Source organism: Dermochelys coriacea, chromosome 6 (genome assembly GCF_009764565.3).
Source record: "Dermochelys coriacea isolate rDerCor1 chromosome 6, rDerCor1.pri.v4, whole genome shotgun sequence".
In the NCBI taxonomy this organism is placed as follows: Eukaryota; Metazoa; Chordata; order Testudines; family Dermochelyidae; genus Dermochelys; species Dermochelys coriacea.
In genome coordinates, this window is record NC_050073.1 from 24,462,376 (window position 1) to 24,489,510 (window position 27,135).

A 27,135-nucleotide genomic window follows, 5' to 3' on the forward strand; every position below is an offset into this window, starting at 1 on the left:
TTTTAGCTAAACTAATGTGTTTGTCATTTTATTAATAGAAAATGATATGCACAAATCCTGTTTTGCCAAACTTTATATGAGCTTGTATTGTCCAGGAGAGAGCTGGGCAATACAAGATGTACATTTCTGGGGAAAAGTCAGGGCCTGGAAATTTGCTGATGTTGATCTGCAATATAATTCAAGGGTAGCTGGCTGTAGCACTTTTGCAGTATAACTGGGAATAATTTGAATGGTGGAAGCTTGTGTGTGAGCAGACCAGGTGTGGTAACTCTCACAGCAAAGCAGTGTAAAAGGCATCCCATGCTGGAGAACTGAGGGGACACAGCTGTTCATTTGTCCAGAATGTACCCTGGGTAATGTGCCAGTGCCACAGCAATTCTTAAACAATATGCTGTCCAGCCAGTAGAAGGAATTTCTGGCACACTAGTTCACTACTGATTCAGAGGGAGTTGAGCCATTCACCGAATAGCCTTTGAGTGCAAGCAAAGCAGATAACTAGCCCAATAGTCAGAAACAGTGGAATGCCATGTTTCTACAAATAAGTACTCATAACTGTGTACAAAACATTTATATCCTTCATCCTGGAGAAGTGCAGAACTAGAAATAACTTGGATAGAAAGCAGTTTATTGAAATACTCTATTATAATTGCTACAAAAGTTAGAAGAATATCACGGAAATCCCCCTCATTTTAAAAACAAGTCTCCTAAAAATATCCATGTAATATTTACAAAGACAGTAAAAATGTTTTTAAATGATTTACATAGTACAATCTGTATTGATATAATCTGGAACTAGGGGTGCTGCCGCATCCCTTGACTTGAAGTAGTAATAACAACCCAATACATGGTTTCCATTTTCAGCACCCCCACTATAAAAATAGTTCCAGCACCACTGTATAATACAGAAATTATCTTCTGTTTAATAATATAAACAGCTATAGTTTCTCCAGCATAGAAATTACTCTGCATTATAAAGGGTTTTTCTTTAAAAAGTCTTCTATACTTAAACCTCTTTTGCACTAAATAATCCAACCAAACATTTAAGACAGGAAAGAAACCTAGAGGTCTGGTAGTTTCCAAATAAAGAAATGTTATTTATGCGTAACAGACCCTGAAAGGTTAAATTAATGTTGACATTCTCTACATCTAGCAGGCTTAATAACTATGATACAAGGAGGCGGTATATTGCGGATTAGATTCTATGCTGCACTTTGGAGGGGGCACAGCACAGAAAGCACAGCCCAGGAGGAAGAGTGTAAAGGGGCAGGGGGCGGAGTCATGGGCTTTAAACCACCATTTCATCTCCTGGATTTGAGACTCAATTTGGAGCCAAAGCATCCCTGAGGCTGACAACTTACATCAGCCTCCCCTGTGGCTGCCTATTGGTTTCTCCATTGCCCAGAATGGAGACAGTGCTCTAACTATTCCTTCTCTTGCCTCCGTTTTGCCCCTGGCATATCCTTGCACAGAGGCTGTGAGGAGGGACAGCACTGGTTTGCATGCATTGGCCCTATGCTACTTCTCTTCTGGGAGGATTCTTTTAGGGGCCGTTGCAACTCCTTTGCAGTCCCTCTATATTGCTGAAGAGGTGTACAGGGGGTGCAGTGGTGACTAGAATCTGTCTCTATGCCTCTTTTTAGCTCTTCCTGTAACCGTTCCATAAGGTAATCTCCAAGGTTGCCTCTGCCATCTTGGGAACAAACAAGCCTGCGAGCATTGGTCAGGAGGTCTCCCATCAACTTGATCTTCTGGATCTTGGGTTCAATAAATTGTTTCTTAATAGTGCTTGCACTATGAGGATCTGCATTTTCAATGCTCAGGGCATAAAGCTCTTCGAAATATCCTGTCACATTTTTCCATTGAACCAATGCTACTTCAAGGGCCTTCACCACATTGGATACATGTTCACAGTTTGGTCTCTGGAAACATAAAAAGCAAGACAATTGTCAGAGTTGCTGCTATTTCCCTGAAATGCCTGGTCTTCCAAACAAGAAATGCATTGCAGAAGGATGCTACAGTTTTGTAACAGCTCCTTCCATTTCTGTGCATTTACTAAATCTTTTCTGAGTCAGTGGTCAGAATCTGCCACTTCCAGTATACTTACTAACAATAACACGTTTCAATTCAGGCAGCAAGGATTCAGATAGCTGCAGCTATAACAGAGATTCATTCTCAAAAAACAACTACAAAAAAACCCCAACAAAATATCCCCCCTCCCTCAAACCTCTCGCTCTACACTATGAAAACTGAATGTGTTAAAGTTATTTAAGGGCAACTTTTTTATGCATGGCTGCTATAAAATGAATGCTGTGAAGGGCATACAGTAGTGTCCTATAAACAGTTAAATATGTAGTACTAGTTTGATACAGAAGTCTGAGGAGCCTGATTCTCCTATAACTTAAGAGTTTACACACAATTTCACTGATTTCAAGCTACTCTTGATTTATACTTGTGTAGGGAGATTAAAATTTGGCTTAAAAATCTCTGGGCCAAATTCTATTACTTCAGTTTTACACTGGTAGAACACTATTGAGGTCAATGGACTTGCACCACAGAGAACTGAGGCCAGAATCTGGCCCTCAGTTTCAGAGTCAGTGGCAAAAGTTCTGCATAGCTACCTCTACCACAGCAACAAACACCAGACTGACTAGGGTAGCAAAATGTTAGGAAAAAAATATAAATGAGTGCCCTCATTTTATCTTTGGCTAGAAAAATGAAAACCTTAGAGTCAAGGTTGCATGTCTAATAATAAAAAAAAGTCCCTAAAGAAGAACAAGAGTTTAAGTGAATATGACTGGGGAATTAAAGTATTTGGAAAGCTAATGGTGGATAGACCCAAAAGTTGGGAGTGACAGATATATGAAAGAGCAGATTTGTCTGCTGCACACCTGGATTATTCTGGTACAGTAATGGCCTCCTCTCTTTTGTAGGTATTTCAGCATGGCCTCTGCAGCTTCCTTCTCTTCTTTAGCCTGCTGCCAGAAAAACTTTGAAAAGTTTTGTAGAGCCACATCAGACTGATCAAAAACTTCACCCTACATATTTAAACAACAAAAATTACTGATAAAGTATGAAAGCCTGGAGTTGGGGGGAAAGAAGGGGGAAATTAATATCCAACAGAATGCAGGTCAATGAGATCGAATATTTAAAGAAGAAAGGAGAACATTTTCAATAGTGCTTTTAACTGCCTTCGGCACCTCTAAAAACTTCCACCCCAATTATAATAAATGGAAGTAAGTCAAATGTTCTTCCAGATCAGCTAGTCTGCATCTTTTTAAGAATACATACACACACAACCCAGTTCTCTGAACATTAGACATGAGACTATTGTATGGGTGACACTGTTTGCTTTTCTTTCAGTGATATGCTCCTATGACTTCTAGCTTCAAATGGGTTTTTGATTTGGGGGAAAAAATTAAACAGGTATCAGAAACTGATGCCTATTTTCATCTGTGGGGAAAAGTATCCAGATCCTTTCACCATCACCACTAGCAGACCCAGAGGGACCCACTTACGGCACCAAAATTATCAGCTTCCTTTCCCTTTCCACCAGAGGTAATGTGTAGGGGGGCCAAGTGTCTCCCTTAGACTGGCCTGCCAGGGGAGGGAGAGGAGCTCTGTGGGGTGGCCGCTGCCTCCCAGCCAGGCTCTCTCAGGTAGAAGCAGCTCCGTCCCATTCCCCACCTAGCTGCCAGGGAGAGCAGCCAAACATGGGGGGAGAGGCGCGGGTAGAGAAGGACAGACCTCTCCCTTCCCCTCCCTGCAGCTAATGTGGGGCTGGGCGCAGAGGGTGGTGGCGGTGTCACTGGGCAGGGGAGACATGTGGGAAGTCAAGTGTCCTCCCCTTTAGATTGTGCCCCCAGTATGGGGATGCACCAGTTGTCTATGCTCTCCAGCCAGGAGGAACCATCTCAGCCTCCTGACATCATCATCATGACTCTGAAACTGTAACTCTGGATTTTTTTTACCTCCTTTATTGCATTGCCATTGGTTGCTGATACACTTTCATCCCACCCCTTTCCTATCTATACAGCACTTTAGCTGCCCAGTATCACTCTTCTTCCCCTTATGTTTCACCCTTCTTCTGTCCTCTCGTCTCCTTTCCCTTCTTCTGCCTAATCTCTTCCTACTGAGTGCCCTCACCCCCCACCCCCAATTGACTTGCCCAGATTTCCATTTTGAAGAACAACTCCACAAGACAAAGGATTATTTAAAACAAAACAAATAGACAAAAATTATATTGAAACTGCTAAGGGCCCAATCCTGCTTTCCTTACATACCCAAAATTCCCATTGACTTAACTGGAAATGTTGGGTGCATTAGGAATGTAGGATTGGTCCCTTTAAGAGCCAGGACTCAGCTAAAGCTTTAAGATATGTAAATTTGGAAATATGAAAGAGATAAAAGAAAAAATTTACAACAGATTTGGGTCACAGAAGAAAAACAGACTGCATCAGTTTAATCAACCTCCTTATAGACAATGCTGACTTGTTATTTCCCTTAGAAAATACTACTGGTAATACATAACTATACATCTATGTGTGTGTATAATTTATTTAATTATACACACACACCCCCTCTTAAGGATACCACTTAGATCTACTATAAATAAATATATTAGAAGCCAAATTCTGCTCCTGTGAATTAATGTAGAGAAGTACAGTAACTTCAGACACTCCGAGATTTAAACTATGCTCAACTCTCAGTTTTATTCATATTGGGTGGAATGCACCCAGACTGTGGAAAGCCAGTACCAAGACCTCTTCATCATTTAAGTCCCATAACAAGAAGGTGCAAGGCAGACCACAGCACATGAGGGCTTCTGGACTGTGGAAGAGGATTTTGCATTGGCCCTGCACAGGCTGATATGAAGAATGGTGAAAGGGTAGCATTAGGGGCAAGACAGGCAAGGAGCCAAAGGATCTACAACTATATTGATCCAGTGGTTCTATCAGCCTACACAGGAGATGTAGAGTTGCTACTAGTGCAGACTATGCATTGGAGTAGTCTCTGCTGAGGGACTCTTGCAGCCCTATGGCCTACCTATGCACTGTGGGAGAGAAAGGTGTATGTTTGGGGTTTTGCATATTTCTTAATGTTGTCCATCTTCTGTCCCTAAAACTCTCATTTAGAAATGTGCACAAAGCCTAAGTAATTAAATTTGACACACAGTAACCATCTACTAAAACATGCCAAGAACATGTTTAATATAACATGTTCACCCCCCAAAAAAGAACCAACCAAACCTGTGACACTCTGCTAAAGGACTGTAAACCATTTACAAGAAATCAACCTACACTCCTCAGTAGCAATGTACTATACCACTTTAAATAGAAACAGAATGGTCACAAATGCGTAACAGCTTCTCTTGAATCACTAGAACTCAGTTAAGAGAACAGAAGAGTTTTAAAATTACATATTTTCTCATTAATAGGACTTAAGATTTTATCTGAATATATCATATGTAGGTTGTGAGCTGTAATATCAATCAAATGGATTAGAACTGATTTGTCTACTATCAATTTGATAGAAAATTTTCAACCAGCCCCTGCTATAAGTGCCAAGTGTTATAATAAATTATTAAAAAAAAAACCCCTCTGCCTTAACAGGTGATGTTTATCAGTTATACTTTTTATTTTTACTGGATTGACACTTTACACCAAAGCTGATTAAAGGGTTTCACAGACACATGGAGGATCAGTTCCTGCAGTCAATCAATGAACATTTTGTCTAAGGAGTGCAGCATGGGGCATGAGATGTAGGGTGCTGATCATCCTTGCTCCCCAACAACTGATTAATAGCTTTTTTGTAAAGTACACATTTCTTTAATATCTGATATTTCGGCCTAAAGTGTTGTTATTGTTTGACCTGTTTGCTGTGGGCTTTTGTTACTCAGAGTAAAACTAAAGACTTGTCTGCTGAAATCCAGGCATTAGTGTAAACAGATTTTTTTTTTAATTATTTTTTAAAGTCCGTGTAAGATGAAACTAGTTGCTGGTCCTCGCTTCAAATATCAGTGATGTTCATAGGAAAACAAACTGTTCTTTCACTGATTCACCAACAGTTTTCACCACACCCAATCTCCAATGCTTCCAAGCAATATACCCTAAAGCTGCTAGAATTCCTTATTCTTGTCCCCTCTTGTAAACTGATCTTATACACCCAGTTTTCCCACACAAGCTTTGCAGAATATACAAGGCACTGATTTGTTACTGTGTTATTATAGTATTGTCAGTGTATCTGTAGTGATTTCAGTGGAGTTGCATTAGTGTAAAATTGGAGTAACAGTGGTGGAGCAGTCCCATGTATTTCTAAATTTAAGCATTCTCAAATTTAAGCACTCTCTCTTCAATCCATTAGTATAGAAAAGAGCTATTCAAACTACTGCTCTGAGGCCTACAATCAGCCCTCCAATAGTTGTCAATATTAGGACAAATAACTAGCAAGATTAAATTAACAGAAGCTTAGAATTTAATTACTCTTTTGCTTCTACTGATGGATTCGTTCTTCTGGGAATAATGCTAATTTCAGCTGAAACCACAGGGAGAGAGCAGATTCTGGCCTACTGTGAACATCCAAGGTATATTTCTAACACTCATCCTAGTAACTAAAAATACTGAGCCAGATCCTCAGCTGGTGCAAATTAGTGTATGCTGAATTGCAAAGTAAAACCTGCTGTGAGAACCTACAAATTGCATGTCTCTGGCCCATAGTGGTCTTTCCTTTCCCCAACCCCTCAACCAACCTTCATTCAAACTGGAAAAACAACCTAAACACTGTGATGTGCTGAAAAACAAATGGGGATTTTGATGCTATTACACATGCCAAACCTTGAACTCCATACTACCATTATACCCGAGCAGTGAGATTGGTGCCTGAGTAAAATTGGGAGTGAGGAATTGGGAATCTGGAGTTTCATTATAACTGATCTCACTGTAAGTGGGTTTCCCATTAGTACCTTTAAGACAGGGGAGGGCAAACTACAGCCCGAATCCAGCTCGTCAGGGCTTTCAATCCAGCCTGCAGGATTGCTAGCCCTGTGGCACAGCGGGGCTAATGCAGGCTCTGCCTTATTGCCTGCCCTGGCCCCGCGCCGCTCCCAGAAGCTGCCGGCACCATGTCCCTATAGATCCTGGGTGGGGGTGGGGGTGGGGGAGAGAGAGCAGAGGGCTCTGTGCGCTGCCCTTGCCTGCAGGCACTGCCCCCCACAGCTCCCATTGGCTGGCAACGGGGAACCACGGCCAATGGGAGCTTCAGGGCAGGCAAGGGCAGTGCACCGCGGAGCCACCTGCCCCACCCCACCCCCAGGAGCCGCTGCAGGGACACGCTGGCCACTTCCGGGAGCAGCGTGGGGCCAGGGCAGTCAGGGAGCCTGCCTTAGCCCCACTGCCACCCCGGAGCCACTCGAGGTGACTGCCGCAGGGCCGGAGCCCACACTCCAACCCCCTGCCCAGAGCTTCCTGCTGCACCCCACATCCCACCCCCTTGCCCTAAGCCCCTTCCTGCACCAGCCCCTGCCCTACATTCAATTTTCCCCACCCCTGTATGGCCCTTGGGCCAAAAAGTTTGCCCACCCCTGCTGCAAGACGAGGCTACGCCCCCAGGCTCTCATAAATTTAGCACAACACAGGGACTGCCAACTAGGGCTCCAAGGCAGCCCGCCCACCACCTTGGTGCCTGGGCACGCTGTACAGCTGTTGGAACACACAGCTCCCCCCCCTCCATGGGCTGGGGACGCGGGGGGGGAATGGAAGCAGCCGCAATATCTACATTCAACAGGACGCTTCGGGACCCTCTGGCTGAGGGGGGCAGCGTGAAGCGGCGGGGGAGCGAAGCGGCGCCGGGGGAAGGGTGAAGCGAGCCAGGAGGCCTCAGGGGAAGGGCCGAGCGGGGGCACCAGGCGGCGTGACAGCGGGGGGGGGGGGGGAGAGGGCGGCCGCCGCCGCCTTACCAGCGCCTGGAGGCGGTAGGAGAGCTCCAGCAGGGCGCTGGTGACCCCGCACAGGCCTTCCTCCACCGCCGCCGGGAAGTTCTGCCTCGCCCGGCTGCCGGCCGCGAGCGGGTGGCCCGGGCACGGGGCCAGGCTGCCCCGGCGCTTCTTCAGCCGGGGCTCGGCCATGGCGGCGGGGCGCGGCGAGGTTCCCCTCGTTACGACACGACGGGCCGCGCGCCGCCGGCTCCCCATCCGCTGTATATAAGCCGGCGCGAGGGGCCCCGGCCGCCGGCCCCTGGGTGGGGCGCACGTGGCCGCACACCCACAGCGCTTCCTGACGCGCCTCATCGGCCGCCGGGGGCAACCCCTCCCCTCCTTCGCCTGCCGCGCGGGGGCCCGTCCAGCCCTGCCTCAGCCCGCGGGGGGGGACGGAGGATGAGGCTCTGCTGCACGGCCCCCAGAAGAGAGCCGGCTGGGCCTTGCAGAGCAAAGAGGCTGGCACGGCTCCCATCTGCTCCGCTGGCTTTGAGGGGCAACTGACCCCAGCGCAAAGCCCGTGGCAAGTGCCACCCTCCCTGTTTGAGAGCCCTGCCCTGCCGGGGATGGCTGCACGAGGTGCAGGGCAATGGCTCATCAGGCCCTGCCAACCCCGACCCCGGAGTTCGCCGTGTGACAAGAAGTCACCCTTTCCTGAATGCGCGCTGCGAGTGCTAATAACTCTTGCAACGTTTGAACTCCAGATGGGGCCAGAACCAAATTCCCCAGATGTGGGCTCAGATCTGATTTTTTTTTTTTTTTTTTTTTTTTTTTTTTGCGGTTCAGTCCTGTTTCTGAGTAGCAGCCGTGTTAGCCTGGATTCGCAAAAAGAAAAGGAGGACTTGTGGCACCTTAGAGACTAACAAGTGTATTTGAGCGTAAGCTTTCGTGAGCTACCGCTCACTTCATCGGATCCGATGAAGTGAGCGGTAGCTCACGAAAGCTTATGCTCAAATAAATGTGTTAGTCTCTAAGGTGCCACAAGTCCTGTTTCTGTAATGGACCAGATGATGAAAACAGAGCTTACATTAGGAAAGTTTGGAGTCTGATTCATCCTTTGCATCCCCAAGTTTGACTACTTTTACACTAACAAGGATGTGAAGATTTTGACTGCAATATATTATGACGCATTTGAGTTTGTTATCAAATGTACATTTTCTAACACTCACGCTGAATATATATGTTTAAAATAAACTCCACACATTTACAGTGATAAAATAAACAAGAAAACTGAACACCAAACAAACAAACCAAGAAACAAAACAAACAACTAAGGGCTTTAATCAAATGTGTGATAGATTAGGGCCAGATTTTCAATTTGTGTAAATTGGCGTGGTCTCACTGATCTCAACAGAGCTGTGCTGATTTACACCAGTTGAATATCTGCCTCATTACATCTGAGGTTTTGGTTCTAGCCCATCTCCAACTCTCATACAATTGATATAGTGTTCATGCTTATACCTACAGCTGTGGGTTCACAATAGCAAATATTGCAAGCGTCAGCAGACTCAACGTTCGAAGTTTTCTCAGCATCAAGTCTTGCCAAGATCATGCACACGCACATTTATATTGGATATGTGTCTATTAAACCATCTACAGGATCCAGTCTATTGATGTTTTGTTTACATTTAAAACTTGAGCAAAGTGGATAACAGAATTGCAAAAGACAGCAGTGCCAACTGAAGAGACACTTGAGGACATTATCCTTTGAGGTACATTCCTCCGCTGCAGCATGCATGTACATGCTTCCCTTTAATATCAATGGATATTAAACACAGCATGTATTGCTAGGGCTGAAAACAGCTGGTCATAACTTGTGCAATCAGATACATTACCAGGAACAGAGGTGATTTCCAAAAATTCTGGGAACCAATTGATTTATTCCAATATGTGTTTTGTCATCGGAATTAGTCCTTTAGTCTTTGGTAAGTCTCAAACTATTGTCTGTTAAGGTAACCCTATCTGGCCAGATTAAAATATCACTGATTTTTAATAAAAGTCTAATCCTCTCCTTTCTAGAATAACTTTAAAATATACTCATTAATTTCTAGGGTAACTTCTTGAGTTACTTTATCATATATAATGATAGCTGCATCTCTGTACATTATTAAAGGTAAACCCTTAATTAATATGTGCAGAAGTCAGTGAACTTGAAGCACAATTAATCTCAGCACCTTTCATATTTGATGATTTTCTGTTCAGTGATTTTCTGTTTAGTAAGCTTAATGTCACATTTTATTCTATGGAATATTTTTTCAAGCAAATCAGGTGATAGATTAAATAAAATACTACTCCCCACAGTCTATTCATAAATTTTCCATTGGTGTGAATCTTTATTCCATTGCACATTCTAATTGTTATTAGATGTGACTACATAAGGCAGATGAGACATAATTTGAGAATATTCACGTAAAAAGGAAATGTGGGAAAAATGTGAATCTAAAACATATGCTTGTAGTTCAGTATAAGATATTTAAATAATCTTTATTCACACTTCCAAGGGGTGACCTCAGATTCTTCAATTTTTATTTAAATTAAATAAAAGGGTCCAACAAGCAGAATGTGAGTTAGTATGTCAAACCATCATCCTGCAAACACGTAAGCACATACTTAATTATAAGCACTTGATTAGTCCCATTTAAGTCAATAGAACTATATACAAGTAAAGTAGGTTTGTGTTTAAACATTTGCTGAGTCTGAGTAAGGCCTGGTACGTACTTAAAAACTTTGGTCAATGTAGAAGCACCCCCCTGATTGCTGTAGTCTGGTGACCTAACCCCCAGTGTAGACACAGCTAGATCGACAGAAGCATTGACCTAGCTACCATCGCTCAGGGAGGTGGTGTTCCTATAGTGACAGAAAAACCTCTTCCGTCTGTGTAGGCTATGTTTACACTATGGGATTATGCCAGCTATGGCTATGGTTCCGTAGTAAGTACCTTACTTAATAAATTACAGTAATTTCAAAAGAAATACAGGTTTATGGTGAAAAAGAGAAAGAAAGAAAGAAAGAAATCACAATACACCACAGTTTTTGAAAGTTCCTGATGGAGAAGTGGGTGTTCCCTCTAATGGTCCCAGCAGGGTTCTGGGAGCTAGGACTCTTAGGATCTATTCCAGGGTCTGCCACTGACTTGCTGTGGTACCTTGGGCAAGTCACTTGGGATCTCTGTGTTTCAGTCAAGGACTGAAATGGGATAGCAGGGAAGAGGGAGATGGGAGTGGTACTCTTCTAAATTCCTACTTTAAACCAATGTGATACCACTTGCAGTCGACTGTGCATGCTCTGCTTGGTTTCTCAGACTGGCTCCTCTTTGGTAGGGTTCATTCCATAGGCCTTTCCTCTTCTGCTGTGAAGTAAGTGTCAGTATTGCCATAGAATCATAGAAATGTAGGGCTGGAAGGGACCTTGAGAAGTCATCAAGTCCAGCCCCCTGTGCTGAGGCAGGCTCAAGTAAAGCTAGACCATCCCTGACAGGTGTTCGTCTAACCTGTTCTTAAAAACCCCCAATGACAGGGATTCTACAACCTCACTTGGAAGCCTATCCCAGCGCGTAACTGCCCTTCTAGTTAAAACCTTTTTTCTTAATATCTAACCTTAATTTCTCTTGCTGTAGAATTAAGCTCATTACTTCTTGTCCTATGGTCAGTGAACATGGAGAATAATAGATTGACCTGCTCTTTATAACAGCTCTTAACATATTTGAAGACTGTTATCAGGACCTTCAGTCTTCTTTTCTCAAAACTAAACATGCCCATTTTTTTAGCCTTTCCTCATAGGTCAGGTTTTCTAAAACTTTTATCATTTTTTTTAAATCTCCTTTGGACAGTGTTCAGTTTGTCCATATTTCTCCTGAAGTGTGGCACCCAAAACTGGACACAGTACTTCAGCTGAGGCATCACCAGTGCTGAGCAGAGTGGAACAATTATCTGTTGTGTCTCATATATAGGACTCCTGTTAATACATTCCAGAATGCTATTTGCTTTTCTAGCCACTGCATACATTTTTGACATATTCAATTTGTGATCCACTATAGCTTCCAGATCATCTCATGATGAGCATTCAGAATATTTAGTGTTTTTCTTAAGGCCCCAGCTGCTGAATCTTATTATATGAGAAGCTTGTCTTCCATTTTTTAAAAAAAGTTTCTAGCCTTCCTAGTTGCAGAGAAATGCCTATAAATGTGAACCCTAAAGTGTTCAGAACCAGAAGGCAAATAAAAAGAACCAAAATATGTTATAAAATCTCATGATTTTCAAGTCAGGGTCATGATTTCTGGGGGACTCATTCATGATTTTTAAATGCTTGGGATTGGTGGGACAGTATTGCAATATGATCCTGAGTGTAAGCACCAGAATGAGATGTCACTAATGTAGATTGTGCAGATCTTCCTATTATGTTTGTCCCTCTCCTTTCTAATATGCTTTGATCAATAGTAAAATAATTAACAATGTTGATTTTTCAGTTATCATATTGTTAAATTGTATGGTCAATTGCTTGACCACACTTTGGTTTGTTATGAAATACACTCCAGAGACAAAATAACCAATATCAGTTAGGTTTATTGCTGTGAGCCATTAATTATACAGTGTGGAAAAAACATTCTATACGATACCAGTCTCTGGTAGTGTTGTTATATTCACCTTATGTGAAAGGTTGCTCCCAAAGTTACAGTCCTAATGCATCTTTTATATTGAACCTGTTTACAAGTACAAGGTTCTGTGTGCACCATCTGAAACTACCTGTAATAAATCAGCTTTCTATCTTGTTTTTCTGATTCCTAGGTCTACCCTTTAGGTCTTTGTTCTGAACACATGCATTACAAATACCACAGGATGTGAAGGCACCTCCTAGGTTGTACTAGGGTAGAGCAATCATGTTTTGTCCTCTTCCTTTGGGACATTCCAGTACCAGCCTATGAGAATAACTCCCTACCAGGTGCTAGGGTAAAATAATCATATGTCACGAGCCTGACAACTTTCCTCTCTACTTAAGCCAAAGCTTACTTCAGCTAATGCAAGGTGTTATGGGATACTTACCATAAATGAACAGGATTATAGTGAAAGTAAAGCCAATTTAGGCTCTGTAGCTGCCATAATACTTGTGCTTAATGCTATCTGTGCTTAATGCATACGTGTGTGTATATGCGCTAACCAGCATGTATTGGTCAACAATATTTAAAACTGGTTGGCAAATAACTTTTCTCATGCAAAGAAAAGTCCATGAAAATTTAATTTTTTTCATAGTGTTCGTCTAAATATTTCTTTAAAAAATTAAAAGTTTTCATAGAAAAAACAATTTTATTTTTAAAACAGAGGTTTTTGTTTTTTAAAACCCCAAGATATCTTAGTGTGTTTAATGAAAACCCAAATATTTTAAATGAAAGATTCCATTTAGTCAAAAAAGCCATTTTCCATTGAATGTTTCAATGCAAATTACAATGAACAGGAACAGTTTACACTTTTCAGAGCTATTGTCTCAGGCAGACCTCACCACAAATTACATTCAGTTTATATTTTGAAATGTATCTTCATGACAAGATCTTCCCCCCTTCTTTTTTTAAAAATGGCAGCTGAAATTTTGGAGCACTAGACAACAGCTCAGGGGATGTGGTATCTTATATACATGCTGCTTCCTCCAATTGAAGCTACTCTGGTTACCTCTCTGTAAAATAAGTATAATGATGCTTATCCATTTCACAATAATGCTTTGAAATCTTCTGATAATAGATATATAGTCTGCATTTTATATCAATGAAGCAGTGTTCCCTTTGGTCAATAATACAGAGGGTTAAAAATATAAAGTGTTGATATTACAGGATAATGCAAGCTGGCTAGTTTCTCAGAAGAAAAGTCACCCTTTCTTTCTTGGTCTTCTTTTTTTATGACAGTATTTTACATATATTATCTTCACCACTCCTGTGAGGAAGAGAAATATTATTATCCCCTTTTAATGATTGGGAACTGAGGCACAAAGAAATGATATGACTTGCTCTAAAAAGTCTATGGCTGATCTGGAAACAGAGTCCAGATTTCTTGAGTCCCAGTTCACTATCTTAACAAGACCATCCATTAGTCGAACTCTCAATACCTATTAAGAAAAGTTAAACCAAGTAAATTGCACTGCAATCAAAATTAATATAGAAAAGCTCCATTTCAGAATAACCTCAGGACTAACTGCACAGGATGCTGTGGGTGTCAAAGAGTTGATGCTATTCAAATCCGGAAGTGGGGAGAGGGAGCTTGCATCACTCCTCCAAACACTCTTGTGAACTTATGGCTTGGTTTTCAAGTAGTACTGTATCCTGTTTGTTTTCTTAGTTACAGTATTTCCACTTGGCACAAAATAAGTGCAGCTGTTCTGTGAAGTTGGGCTTAAGAGGAAGAGAAAGTCCACCCTCCAAAATTGAAGGGAAGGATGAAAATCTTTGGAATCCCAATATATTTATTACTCACTTTGGGAAAGTTAGAACCCACTTTGTAATCTCTGTGTATGGGTTTCCTGGGTCAAAAGAGTCTAGGTGAGATAGTTGCCCACACTAAATCCAGCAGCACAAAGTAATCTTAAAACTGCAATAAATGCATAAACTGGGATTTCCCTAGCATCAGCTGATGTATAGCCAGCTCAATACCAGCTTCCTCAAAGCATCTGCTGTAGCTGGTTTCATAACACGCCATTACAAACTAGTACTTAACATAGGTGCCAACTCCATGGTTGCTCTGGAGCTGGAGCACTCATGGGGAAAAATTCATGGGGTGGGTGCAGCCAAGCTCTCCTCCACATCCGACCTCACCTCCACCTCCTCCCCGCTTCTCCACCTACCTCCCAGTGCTTGCTGCTGCGAAACAGCTGTTTCGCGGCGTAACAAGCTCCAGGAGGGAGGGGGAGGAGTGGGAACATGGTGCGCTCAGGGGAGGAGGTGAGGCTGGGGTGTGGATTTGGGGAAGGGATTGTAATAGGGGCAGGGAGGGAGTGGAGTTGGGGAGGGGACTTTGGGGAAGGGGTTGGAATGGGGGCAGTGCAGGGGTGGAGTCAGGGCAAGCACCCACCAGCGTCAGCAGAAGTTGGCGCCTGTGGTACTTAACTTGTACTGGGGGCTGGTTTCACCTCAGACCATTCCCATAATTTGGGGCTATTTACAATCTTAAAGTTAAGCACATACCCAAGTGTTTTACTGAATCATGGCCCTTGAGGCTAGATCACCCCCCTCCAAAAAGAAACACCAAAACCAAACCAAAATACACCAAAAACACCACAACATAGGCTCAGTATTGCAATACCTAATTTTAAGCACCCTGCTGCCTACTGGAAGCCATAGCCCATGGTTAGGTGCCAAGGCTTCTATACAATGCTTGGGGAGAGTTAAGTGCCCAAGAATGAAATTCAAAATTGCCCACATGTTGACTGGGGAGCCACCCAAGCTAGCCAAAAAATAAATGTTAAGGAGCAGGGTGTGGCCTATGCCTCATCTTGCAAAGGAGATAGGCATCCACCTCTGGGCTGGAGGGAGATGCCTCCCTCTGCTCATATTTACAGCCATGAATCCTCTGCTGGAGTTATGGGGTTAAGCCAGGTCCTTCCTTGCAAAAAAAAAACAACCCAAGGAGCCAATGCCCTCCCTTATACCCAATAATTATAGCACTCATTCAGTATGGGGGTTCAAATCGCTCCTCTGCCAGGTGCGAAGCAGAGACTTGAACCTAGCTTCCCCACCTCAGTGTCCCAACTGTTGGGCTATGGAGTCTTCTTAGGTGAAGTGGCGGTGGTGGTGAGGATCTCTCAATCTTTCCCATTGAAGCTATTCCAATTTAATTAATTATTCACTGGAACAGGGACTGGAACCATGGTGTCCCCCCTTCTCACTCTGGCCCAGGAACAGTCAAATATTTATGCAAAGTGGCACATCTTAAATGGGGCAGATTGAGAGAAACCCACCCTACAATACCCCGCTGGTTAGGGCACTTCTGATGGTGGGGGGAAACCTGGGTTCAAGACCCTGCTCCACTGCTGACAGAAAAAACATTTGAATCCATGTCTCCCACATCCTGCATGAGTAGTCACTGTTATAAGGGGTTGCTGGCATCATCTGTCTGCCTCCAGTTTTGTTTTGTGGTGGAGCCCAATCTAGTAGCTGTGCTCTAAGGCAGCCCTTGAGCATGTTTACTAGATCAGGCATAAGGGAGATAGTCACGGGAATACCCAGTTTGTGAATGCAGCTGGTGCTTAGGCACTGAGGTAAATGCCTGGCATCAGGATTTAGGGGACTGAGTTGGTGGATACTTCAATACCATGGGCATTTAGGTGCCTATGGAGTTAGGTGGTAGCTGAACAGGGGACTTGAGGATCTAAATTTTAGACTTGGGCAGCTGAGGTGGCAGTTAGGCACCTACATCCTTTTGTGTATTTAGCCCTTGCTATCTTGTGTTTGGATGTCTTGGAACTGTTCTGCCGGAAAATATTAAGTAAAATAATATGCAGTTGTATGTCTAATGACCGAAGCCAAACCACCACAATAGGGCCTACAGAATTGCAATTACAGTTATGACAAAAGACACCCCATGCTTTTACACTCTCTTTCTACTCTGTTGGCATAATGTACCAGTGAGGACTTTCTCCTGTTGTCAGTGGACTGCAACCAATCACCTAAAAATATCCATTCTTCTAAGACAACATTGCAAGCATTTGGCTCACCATGATCTTCTACTACCCAGCACTTGATTCTCTCACATAAAAACTAGTATCTGCAAGCTACTTTTTTATTACCTAGACTTCACTCTTACTGAAGATTTATTGTTACTAAGATTTAATTTGCCTGTCTTTAATCATGAGCAGCGGGATGCTTTTAGCATCTGTTATGTCATCCAGTTACCATCTTTTAACTACTTTCTGGTTGCAACAGCACTTGTGTGCACTTTGCAAACATACGTTTCAGTCTATTAGTACTTGTTTACACCTCCGTTTGCTGGAGTACAGATCCAATGCCCATCAAAGGCTTTGATGAAAATTGTGACCAGTCTGCTGTGTGGGGCAAAAGCGCAAGATTAAAAATTGTCATGCATTTGGCCCTGTAAATCTGATTTCGTCTAGTCTCATGACTTTGTTTTGTCATTGGCTGAATAAAACCTAAATTCATCATCTGAAAGTGGGAACTGAGTCATAATCAGAGGTGCTGGAACAATTTTTATAGTGGGAGTGCTAAAACCATTGAACAACACTGTATGTGATGGAGACCACTTCAAGCCAGGAGGTGTGATGGTGTCACGGAGTCTCCAGGGCAAAGTTCTGGAACTACTCCATACGAAGCCAGTCAGGACTCTGGGGGAGCATGCCTCCTCTCTCTGAGCATACTGTCTCCAGGGCAAGAAGCTTACACCACTTCGACCTTCCTGGGTCTGACCTCAGAGCATTTAGCATCCCCTTCCACACCATATGCTTCCCACAGAGAGTCTGCCCGGGTGGGGTTCCTGGGGAAGCCAGGGGGCCCTGCACCCCAACTCTGCAAACAGAAGGTTTATTAGTCAACAGGAACACAGCATAGAACAGAACTTGTTAGCACAGAAATCAGTGACTTTCAGCCAAGTTCATCGTGGGGGGAGGGGAGCCCAAAGCCAGGGCTCTGGTCCTCCCCCTGCGCCCCAAGCCAGCCACGACTGACTCGCTTCCAGCCGCCTGGCCCCTGCCCTACCCATTGCTCCTCCTCTGGTCTTTGTCTTGCTTCCTGGGCCAAGAGTCACCTGGTTGCATCTCCCTAGGGTGACCAGATGTCCCGATTTTATAGGGACAGTCCTGATATTTGGGGCTTTTTCTTATATAGGCTCCTATTACCCCCCTCCTCCTGTCCCAATTTTTCACACTTGCTATCTGGTCCCCCTCCTGAGTCTCAGATTACAAGGGGGCGGCCATAGCATCCATGCAGGCAGCTGGACAGCCCCCACAAAAGTCACACACCCTTATTCCCACCATCCAGATTTGGGTGCAATAAACAGGGAAACTAAGGCACACACAGCATTCATGCAAAACAGTAAGACTCATATACACCATAACAAGGGAAAATCCCCACTATGTCACAGGTGGCACCCCCAGCAACCCCTAGTTCCAGCACCTATGGTCAGAAGCTGATATGTACTCAAAGGATATGCATGTGTAACCCACACACTTTCTCGGTGTGGTATTCTGTCTCATCTAGTGGCACCAAGACCACTTAGAGAGAGATAAAATGAGTCTGCTTTATAGCCTTAGCTAACAGCCTGTTGGCTTTTAGTTCATGCAGTAGAGGCTCATGCACTAGCTCCAGAGATCTCCGGTTCAATCCTACCCACCGAGGACTGGGGTCTGTCGGCATTACACATGCACTATTCTTGCCCCATTCTCTCTGTGTTTGCTTTCCTTTGTGCAGCACAGGATAAATTAACAGACTACACTTCTAAATTGTTTCTTTGACTGATTGCATTATATGACTTGTGACATGAAAAGCACCTTGGAATTTGAGGGGATTAATGCCTAGCAAAACATAAGGAAAGAATTTCAGTCCTCTTTAAAGTAAAAGTGGTCATCAACAAAATATGGTATGACAATGAGATGACGAGACCGGTGTGACTAAGACTTCAAGTGGAATCTACTAAGAAATATTTTTCTGTTGTGTCATCTAAACTTTTGGGAAATGCAAAAAGTTCAAAAAAGTTATCATGTGTTTGTAATGCTGCAAACATCAATATGTGTTAGCAATGTTAAAGAAAACGATGATGGTTTCTTTATGTTAGATCCTGATGTTTTTGAAACCAGTGCCTTTACTTTCATTGTATCAATGGAAGCTGGTTTGTGCCCCAACTTTTGGACTGAAATCTGTTGAAACTAAGGGCTGATTGATTGTGCGGGTGCACACACACAAGTAGCTCTTACTTAAGTATGTTGAGAAGTGCTACATTTCTTTATAATAGCATACAAAATATCTTAACTTTTTCCAGTCCTCCTCTGAAATTAGGCACAGATCTGTTACTGAAAGTCTCCATTTACTCTTCAAAAGTTTAATTTACCATATTTCCATCTCCTTTTCTAGAGGATGTTAGAATTTCTTCTATTCCGTGGTGGTCATTGATTTTTTTGCATGCCCACAGCGTACGTTGTGCTAGTAAGTAATGAGATTCAAGACTACATAAACATGTTCTTCTGTTGTCTTAAATTCTTCATTGTCCTTATTAAAATCTGAGGCAAAGTATTTGTTTCGGTGTGGGGCCGTGTCTAGATTATCTTTAATTTCCACCCCATCCTGAGTGTTTAGAAATTCCACTTCTTCTTTCCTTGTTTTCTTTTCATTTATATGGTTATAGAACCTTTTACTCTTCATTTTAATTCCCTTTGCAACATCCAACTCTGCTTGGCTTTTGGAAGTTCTCACTTTATTCTTACACTTTCTGACCTCCAAGAGGTAGCTTTCCTTGCTGATCCATCCCATCTTCCATTCCTTGTAGGCTTTCTGATTTCTCTTTATCACATGTCTGAGATGCTTGGTCTGCAACCCTTCCCTCCGATTTTTTCCCCTTGCTTAGGATGCAGGCTTCAGATAGTTTCTGCAACTTTGATTTAAAGTAATTCCAAGCCTCCTCCACATACGGATCCTTGAGTTCTTCAGTCTACTTCCCTAACTAAGTCCCTTAATTTTTTAAAGTTTGCCCTTTGGATATCAATGGCCCTAGTTGCAGATCTATTTTTGTTTATCCTTCCATTTAGTTTAAACTGAATTAGCTCATGATCACTCAAACCAAGGTTGTCCCCCACAACTAGTTCTTTTATGAAGTCCTCACTACTCTCACTCACCTCTCCGGAGGCTGATGCACATGCATCTCCTTGGGAGGTAGTGCCTCCCTCCTTGCCTGCACAGGCTTTTGCACATGTATGCTGGTGATTGCACAAGGGCCAGAGGACCTGTGGCCTGTGAGTGATTCTTGGGGATCTCAGGGCTGGGGCCTTTAAACTAGTGTAAAGCCAAACAGAGACTGGCCCACCATTTTTGCTTTCTGTTCAAAACATTTCTTGCAATCCATCTTTTGTAGTGCATTATTCTTTAAAATTCAGATATAGTGAATCCCAAATCCACCCTGTACTGGGATTATATAGAGTGAGAGCAATACACTGTAAAGTTCTGATAACCAAGTTACCTGAATATGCTTTAAAGACAGCAGCTCTGAAGGTGAACACTAGTTATAAGTTCCAATTAAAGACCTCTGAGACACTTTGCCCAGTCTGAAACAGAATCACTGCCATGACTTTGATGACTTCTAGTGTAACCATGAGCCAAATTTTGCTCCTCTACATTCCATTGATTTCAATGACATTGCAAGGTACAACTGAGAGCAGACTTTGGCCTCGTGTCTGTTGAGAAGTTGTCAGATACTGTACTGTTGGCACTGGGACAATGTTTATTACATTTCACCATCCATAGTGGTACTGCATAATTAATAATTAATTAATTTTAATTTTCATAATTAATTTTCAAATTACTGACCTAGTCTAGAAAGAATCTAGCTCTAAATCCTAAAAAGCTAAGATCCTTTCTGTCTGAGACAGCAGCATGTACACCACTATCACATGGAGAAACCTGCAGAACATATGTGTTTTTAGATGCTTATTAAGTACTTGGGAAATATTTTGCTTGAGGCCTTGCATACAGTGCCTGTTAATAGTAGAGTTGGGAGATTAGCTAGATATCCACCTGTATTTTATTCTAAGACTATGTCTACATGGGGATGAAAAACCCACGGCTGGCCCAGGTCAGCAGATTCAGGCTCACAGGGCTTGGGCTCTGAGGCTGAAAAATTTGCTGTACAGAAGTCGAGGCTTGGGCTGGACCTTGAGCTTTGCGATCCTGGGAGGGTGAAGGGTCCCAGAGCTTGGGCTCCAGCCTGAGCCTCAACTTCTACACAGCAATTTTTAGACCCCCAGCCTGAGCCAGCTGACCTGGGCCAGTTGTGGCCGTGCTGTGGGGCTTTTATCATGGCCATCCTATTTTGAAACTACCCCACCCAATCTGTGTGTGAGAAACCCATTTTTAACATGTAGTAACTTGGGGGAGACTTGCAAAGGCATCTCACTGTCATTTGTGCCTTTGCAAATCTCCTTCTTGACCTTTTGCATTTTCCCCTCAAAACAGCAAAAGTAGTTTGTCCAGCCATTTTTTTGAAAGGCCTCTTGGAGTTGAGTGCAATAATAAAAGCATTTTAAACCACTAGTTCCAGTTGTTAACATTCTTATAACTCAAAAGTGGCCTAGCTGAGTGTTTGCAATACAAATGGCGCAGAGCAGTTTGCTCTCTGATTTAAACCTTGCATACCAAAAGTCCACTGGAGAAGAGGCAGAAGAGGAGAAGAAAGAAAAAAAAGGCTGAATAACTCAGGCACAGCTGGTTTGCAGGAAGTGTGCATGTTGACTGGCAGTAGTAGGAAGAATTCTGTTCAGCAATTTTTGCTCTGTTGTCTTTATGTTGTCTTCCAAATCAGAGTACTGCATGTCACAGACCAAACTTTCAACTGTGCATACAACAGGTCCACCTGCAAACAATGCACACACACTTGTTGCTCTCACAGAACCCTTGGGGCTAGATTGTGCCTGTAGGCATATGGGACTCCAAGAGTCCCTCATTGCCACCTGACAATAGGTTCACTGCCATGTAGAAGCAACTCTTATCAGGCCTGACGAACTCACAGCACCTAACACGTTGTAGACAAATAGTATGACAGCATTTAGTGCCTTGTAAGATAGAAAATGGAAGCCAGTAACACACTGCTCATTAATATCATTGTGAAATATATGTATTAATACTATATGAGGAGTTATGGATACTCACTGATATTATGCTTTAACGCCTGTAACCAAAGGGAGAAATTAGTTTTCTCCCAGAGAGGATGGAAGGTAGTTTCTAATATAAATTGAGCATTGTGGAGCCAAATACAATGAGAGCTGCATTTGCACGGACGTCAACAAGAAATGCCAGTTCATCTTGTCTCTGGAAACAAAGACAATAAAGTTCGGGAAATATAAGAAGATGCAAAAGTCCATTTTGTTATCCATTTACTGAGGAGACCTTGGGCAGGGCATAGGGAAGTCATGAAAATCTGGGTCCTGATTTGACTGCAAATTAGCAAGCTCTACACAAAAACTTTGAGAGTGAGAAAACTGCTTTAGCTGAAGAAGTGTAGCTTGCTAAAGTTATGTTTAGTTTCTCTGAGCAAGTTATGCTTTTGTTTTATTTGTAACCAATTCTGTTTTCACTAGCCTTATTTAGTATCACTTAAAACTCTGTCTTTGTTAATAAACGTCTCTTTATTTCATCATAGGTAGATCTCAGTGCTGTAATAATAAGCAAAGTGTGAATTCTTAGTTGAATCAAACAATCTTGTGTGTATGCTGTCTCTTTGGAGATAGTAGACTTGGTAATTTCTGTGAGTGTCCAGTTACAGGGATGGATGCTTCAGGGGAATGCTCTTTCTGGTGGCTCAGGAACTGGAGTGCACCAAGTGCTATCTGCAAGGCAAAGTAAGGGCTGACAGTGTCCTGAGAAGTTTGTCTGAGGTGAGAGAGAGAGTTGTCACCCAGTTTAGCAGGCGGGTTACACAGTCACCTGAGGTTTTGGGCACCTTGAGAAAGTGCCAGAGCATAGCCCTGAGCAAAGGGCAGTGCATAAGGACTCAAGGCTAAGGGCTGCATTTTATATTTGCTTATATATCTATCAAAATGGAGCCCAAACTGGTCGTGGCCTACACATGCTACCTCAATATAAATGTTTAATAATAATAAGCTTCACTGCCTCAACAGATATTGTGCCTCAGAGACACCCAAGTGACTCACAGTTCTCTCCCTCATTCCCCCTTGCTCTAAGAACAGTAATCTAATGCTCTCTTTTCAGAGTAGCAGCCGTGTTAGTCTGTATTCGCAAAAAGAAAAGGAGTACTTGTGGCACCTTAGAGACTAACAAATTTATTAGAGCATAAGCTTTCATGAGCTACAGCTCACTTCATCGGATGCATTCGATGAAGTGAGCTGTAGCTCATGCAAGCTTATGCTCTAATAAATTTGTTAGTCTCTAAGGTGCCACAAGTACTCCTTTTCTTTTTGCTAATGCTCTCTGTAAGTTCAGTTGCATTGGCAGGCACACCCAAAGTCAAGGTAGCCCACTCGGGAGTGGAAAGGAGTGGACATGTAGTCCAAGTCACAACTTAATCCTTCATTTGGGCACAAACTGGATAATTGCAAACTCATAATTGGGCTTGCAATCCTCCTGATGAGCATTTGCACAAATTTGGCGGTTTGTGGGCACAACAGGTGCATGACTAAACAATTTGGCCTTCTCTGTACATCTGCAAAATGCCACTTGCTGCTCTGATTCCCAACTTAGCACTGTGGTCAGCATTACAGTCAGAGCTTCAAATGGAATCCAGAAGTCTAGAGAAGTTGAGGACAATCTCCCAACAGTTGTATTTATGAATTTGAAGAATCCTTGGGTTTCGTCAGCTGAGAAGGCTGCTAATGCACTCTGTACTGCTTCATTATGATTGCTATTTGCTTGAATTCTTCATTCATTCTATAAAATTGAGCTCTGTATTTTTAGAGAATACAATTATGCAACATTCTTGTGCCAAATTAGTTCTTCAGTTCTCTGAACCCCTCTGGTAAGATATCAGGACTTCCTAGTACATACCACAGTGTTTAGTAAATAAAATGCTTGATGACTCAGTATAATGGGAAAACAAATACAATACAATTTCTGAATGCATGTACCTGTATGTAAAAACATCAATCCTTTCTATAGCTCTCATATTAAAATAGTGGTCCATAGCAATTTCCGATTGTGGTAATTTGGCGGCAAACTTCACTAGTGCAAAACTCTTTGGTGTGCTTTCTTGCCTTTTCCTCTTATAGTTTTATAGCTCAATGGAGATACATTCTTAAAAAGAAATGCTTTCTGAATGATTGTAAGCAAAGCTAGGTTACACATAATCATTAAGGAAATGATGAAGGGCCGGATGGCTGAGGACATTGGTACTGGAATTTGGGGCTAGATTTGCTGTTGCTGAGATTGCTGCAGCAGAGAAAATAAGTTTTCGGTCATTGGAAAGCTGGTTATGGCTTCCTGATTCTCCATTTGTCTCCACTTTAATCCCCATTTTAGTGGACATTAAAACAGTCTAGGAGCTGCTTTAACTTACACCAGCTGGTAATAGTCCTCAAAGGACCATTCACCAGCTAGGGATAGCTGGGGCACAGTGTACACTCTCTCCCTTATGTTGGGGGTGTAAGTGTAGGAGCTGCCTATATCAGTTCTGTGCCTTTGCGTTGTGCAAAGGGAGAAGAGCAGGGCAGTGAATCTGGCCAATACACCCTTTCAACTCTGTGTAATTAAATCTGAATCCAGTACAGATCAGTTATGGGCATCTGGCAGCAGATAAGTGGTGTATGGAAAACGAGTTGTCACCTCAGTCAACTTCTGAGAGGACAGGTGTCTGTGGCATTGCAGCCACCACCACATTTGGCACCTTTGCTAGAAGTCATGGTAGCAAGACAAGAAATTAAATGGGCATGAAGACTGAATTACCCACTTTCTCACCCTTAGAAGTGATCCCTCTAAAAGCAGGTTGAAGCAGATAACTAGGGGTCTTTATCCTGCTTCTGTTTTTTTGCTGTGCCTGTTCCACAGGTGTCGTTTCCAGTGCTGATAATCTGATACTTTCCATGATCACTAAATTTACTTTATTTAAACACAAAAATCTGAGTCTGCTGAGAGATACAGGGGATGGAAGAAGAAAAGGAGCTAGGGCCCGATCCAAAGTCCATTGAAGTGAATGGAAAGACTCTTGTTGACTTCAATGGATTTTGGATCAAGCCCCTAATTAACAGGTATGTAAAGTGTATAGGATACATGGTGTAATACCATGCCCCTAGACGGTCATTAGCAGCAGGGATTGAGTCTGGGACCTGTGGATATAAAACCATGAGTCTCTGCTGAGTAAGCTAAATGAGCAACTCTGTTACCCACCTATGCTACAGCTGTGGCTCTGTCTAGACGGCAAAGAATAAGCAGTGGCACCAAGTCTCAGAACGAGGTCACCTGATTCAGGTTCCTGGGCTCCGGCTGCAGAGTTAAAAATAGCACAGATATTCCCACTCAGTCTGGAGCCACTCAGAACAGGAACATCTACATTGCTATTTTTAGGCCCAAGTCAATTGACCCGGGCTCTGACATTTGGTACCGCAGGTTTTTCTTTGCAGTGTAGACATGCAGTGTAGACAAGATTCTGAACGTTCATCTTTGAGACTAGTGCTCTGGACAGATTCTAAACAATGAAATCTGCTTGAGCTAGGCTAGGCATTCAGACAAGGCAGTGCTGACGGCCATATAAGTACCTAGCTAGTTCCAGGCTCTGATATTCTGGTAGCCACTTGTATTGAAGTGGAAAATAGCATAAGTGGAGGGTCTTGGATCAAATCTGTGGAATTAGACTGTGGAACTCAAAGTACCAGTCGGGCCAATAATTTAGCAGGATTAAAAAATGCAGACAAAATAAACAAGCAAACAAAACCTGGAGGCTTCACTAGATATCGAAAATATCCAGAGATGATATATCCATAGATAAAATATCTAAAGCAATGCCTGAATTGTCTAGAATAATTTCTATTCAAGAGATATACCTCAGGGGACATCAACTGGGCGGGATTATAGAATGTTTCAGAATGAGAAATTCTTTGCTCCCATATCTGATTACCACACCATTGTGATTTGTGCATCAGGGCACACCTGGTGGAATTGTGGGGGACATCCTATGAGGGATGAGGAAAGGGGGCAACAGTAAGATAATTTAGTTGGTGGGAAGGAGGAGCTGACAATGTGGCATGTATAGCCCATGACGCTGAGCCAGTTATTCTAAAGAAAAGGGTAGAAAGTTTAAAGAAAAAAAAGGTTTAGAAAAAAAGACCAACTCAGAGTAAAAAGAGGAAAAAAAACAAGGAGGGAAAAAACAAGCAAACAAAACCTCCCCACAATCTCTTGTGAAAATGGAAAACCAAGAAAAGCACTATAAAGCGAGTGAACTGGATACTCAGCTGGTGTAAATAACTTCCTGGAAGTCAATTGCCCTGTGTTGATTTACACCAGATAAGGATCTGGCCCATAGTGTCCTTTATAAAGCTATCATTCTCCCCAGATATTTGTACCTCCTCTGTTCAAAGAGGCACCTGTTGTTGGTGGAGGTGGCAATGGTGCTGGATTAATGCACATGCAGTCAGTCTGCTTGGCCCCAACCCTTTGGACCCAAGCTGAACCCCAGCTGCTGCTCACCACAGCAGGTGCTTCGTACAGACCCGAACAGCTGTTTGAATGCACACTGTTATGACCAATAGGAGGGAGGAAGACCCTGAAAAGTGTACATCATATTAGCTGTCTTTTGGCTACCTCACTACTCAGCCCAGCCTGAGAGAGGAGACAAGGGTATGCAGAGGAGTTCAGATTTGGGAACCCAGCACACAGAATAGAACACAATATTTTAGCATCTCCTTGTGGAAATGAATGCTAGAAGAAAATATAAATAGAGGCAGTCATACTGTGCAGAGTATGCCTGCGAGGCACAGCCGAGAGTAAGGGGCAGTGCAGAGCTGCACAGATCTGTGGAGAGCATTAGGAGGCTTCCTCTGGAACCCTCCTTGAACACCCTGGCATGCAGGGGGGGGGGCCTTCCACTACACTCCATTTTAGGGTGCAGCCAGCTCCCCTATTTCCACTTCTATTCCCCCTTCCCTTCCAGGCCACCCCGGATCCCCACGCTACTGAAATGTCTCTCTCCTAACCCGCTCTGACCTCTTCGTGGCCCATCCAGATGGTATCCAAACCTTGTTGCTTCTGATGCTTCCATCACATCGCCAAGAGCCAGGCTGTTCTATCAGTTTCCACCACAAAACCCTCACATACTTCAAGTTCTTAGAGCTAAATCTGAGGTCCTTACATTTTTTTTTTTTTTGTTCTGTGTATACTCAGTTCTTACTGAAGCCAGTTCCCTATGAAGCCTCTGTAAGGACTGAAGAAATGCTGAGCAAGGACTTTTCCCAGTGTCCTGACGGCAGATGATTGTAAGAGGTGATTATTTGGGCCATATTTCATTACAGCATGGCCCAGCCTGAATCAA

The 27,135-nt window shown here is 43.0% G+C and overlaps 1 protein-coding gene across 1 annotated transcript; it reads right to left on the reverse strand.

The window, feature by feature from the left end:
- Positions 1-608: 608 nt before the first annotated feature.
- On the reverse strand, positions 609-8,347 carry LOC119857481 (ferritin light chain, oocyte isoform-like). Its single transcript, XM_038406495.2, has 3 exons — positions 7,952-8,347; positions 2,889-3,035; positions 609-1,919 (listed from the first exon to the last, which is right to left on the reverse strand). Exons 1-3 carry the CDS (start codon positions 8,279-8,281, stop codon positions 1,422-1,424), a joined length of 975 nt encoding a protein of 324 aa, XP_038262423.1. The 5' UTR covers positions 8,282-8,347; the 3' UTR covers positions 609-1,421.
- Between the last annotated feature and the right edge of the window lie 18,788 nt (positions 8,348-27,135).

Bases quoted from the DNA above. Each gene is read 5' to 3' on its own strand.
- LOC119857481 (XM_038406495.2), bottom strand. From the start codon at position 8,281: ATGAGGCGCGTCAGGAAGCGCTGTGGGTGTGCGGCCACGTGCGCCCCA. The intron at 3,036-7,951 runs GTAAGGCGGCGG...TTAAATATGTAG, and splicing joins CCTACCGCCTCCAGGCGCTG to GGTGAAGTTTTTGATCAGTC. The intron at 1,920-2,888 runs GTGTGCAGCAGA...TTATGTTTCCAG, and splicing joins ACTGTACCAGAATAATCCAG to AGACCAAACTGTGAACATGT.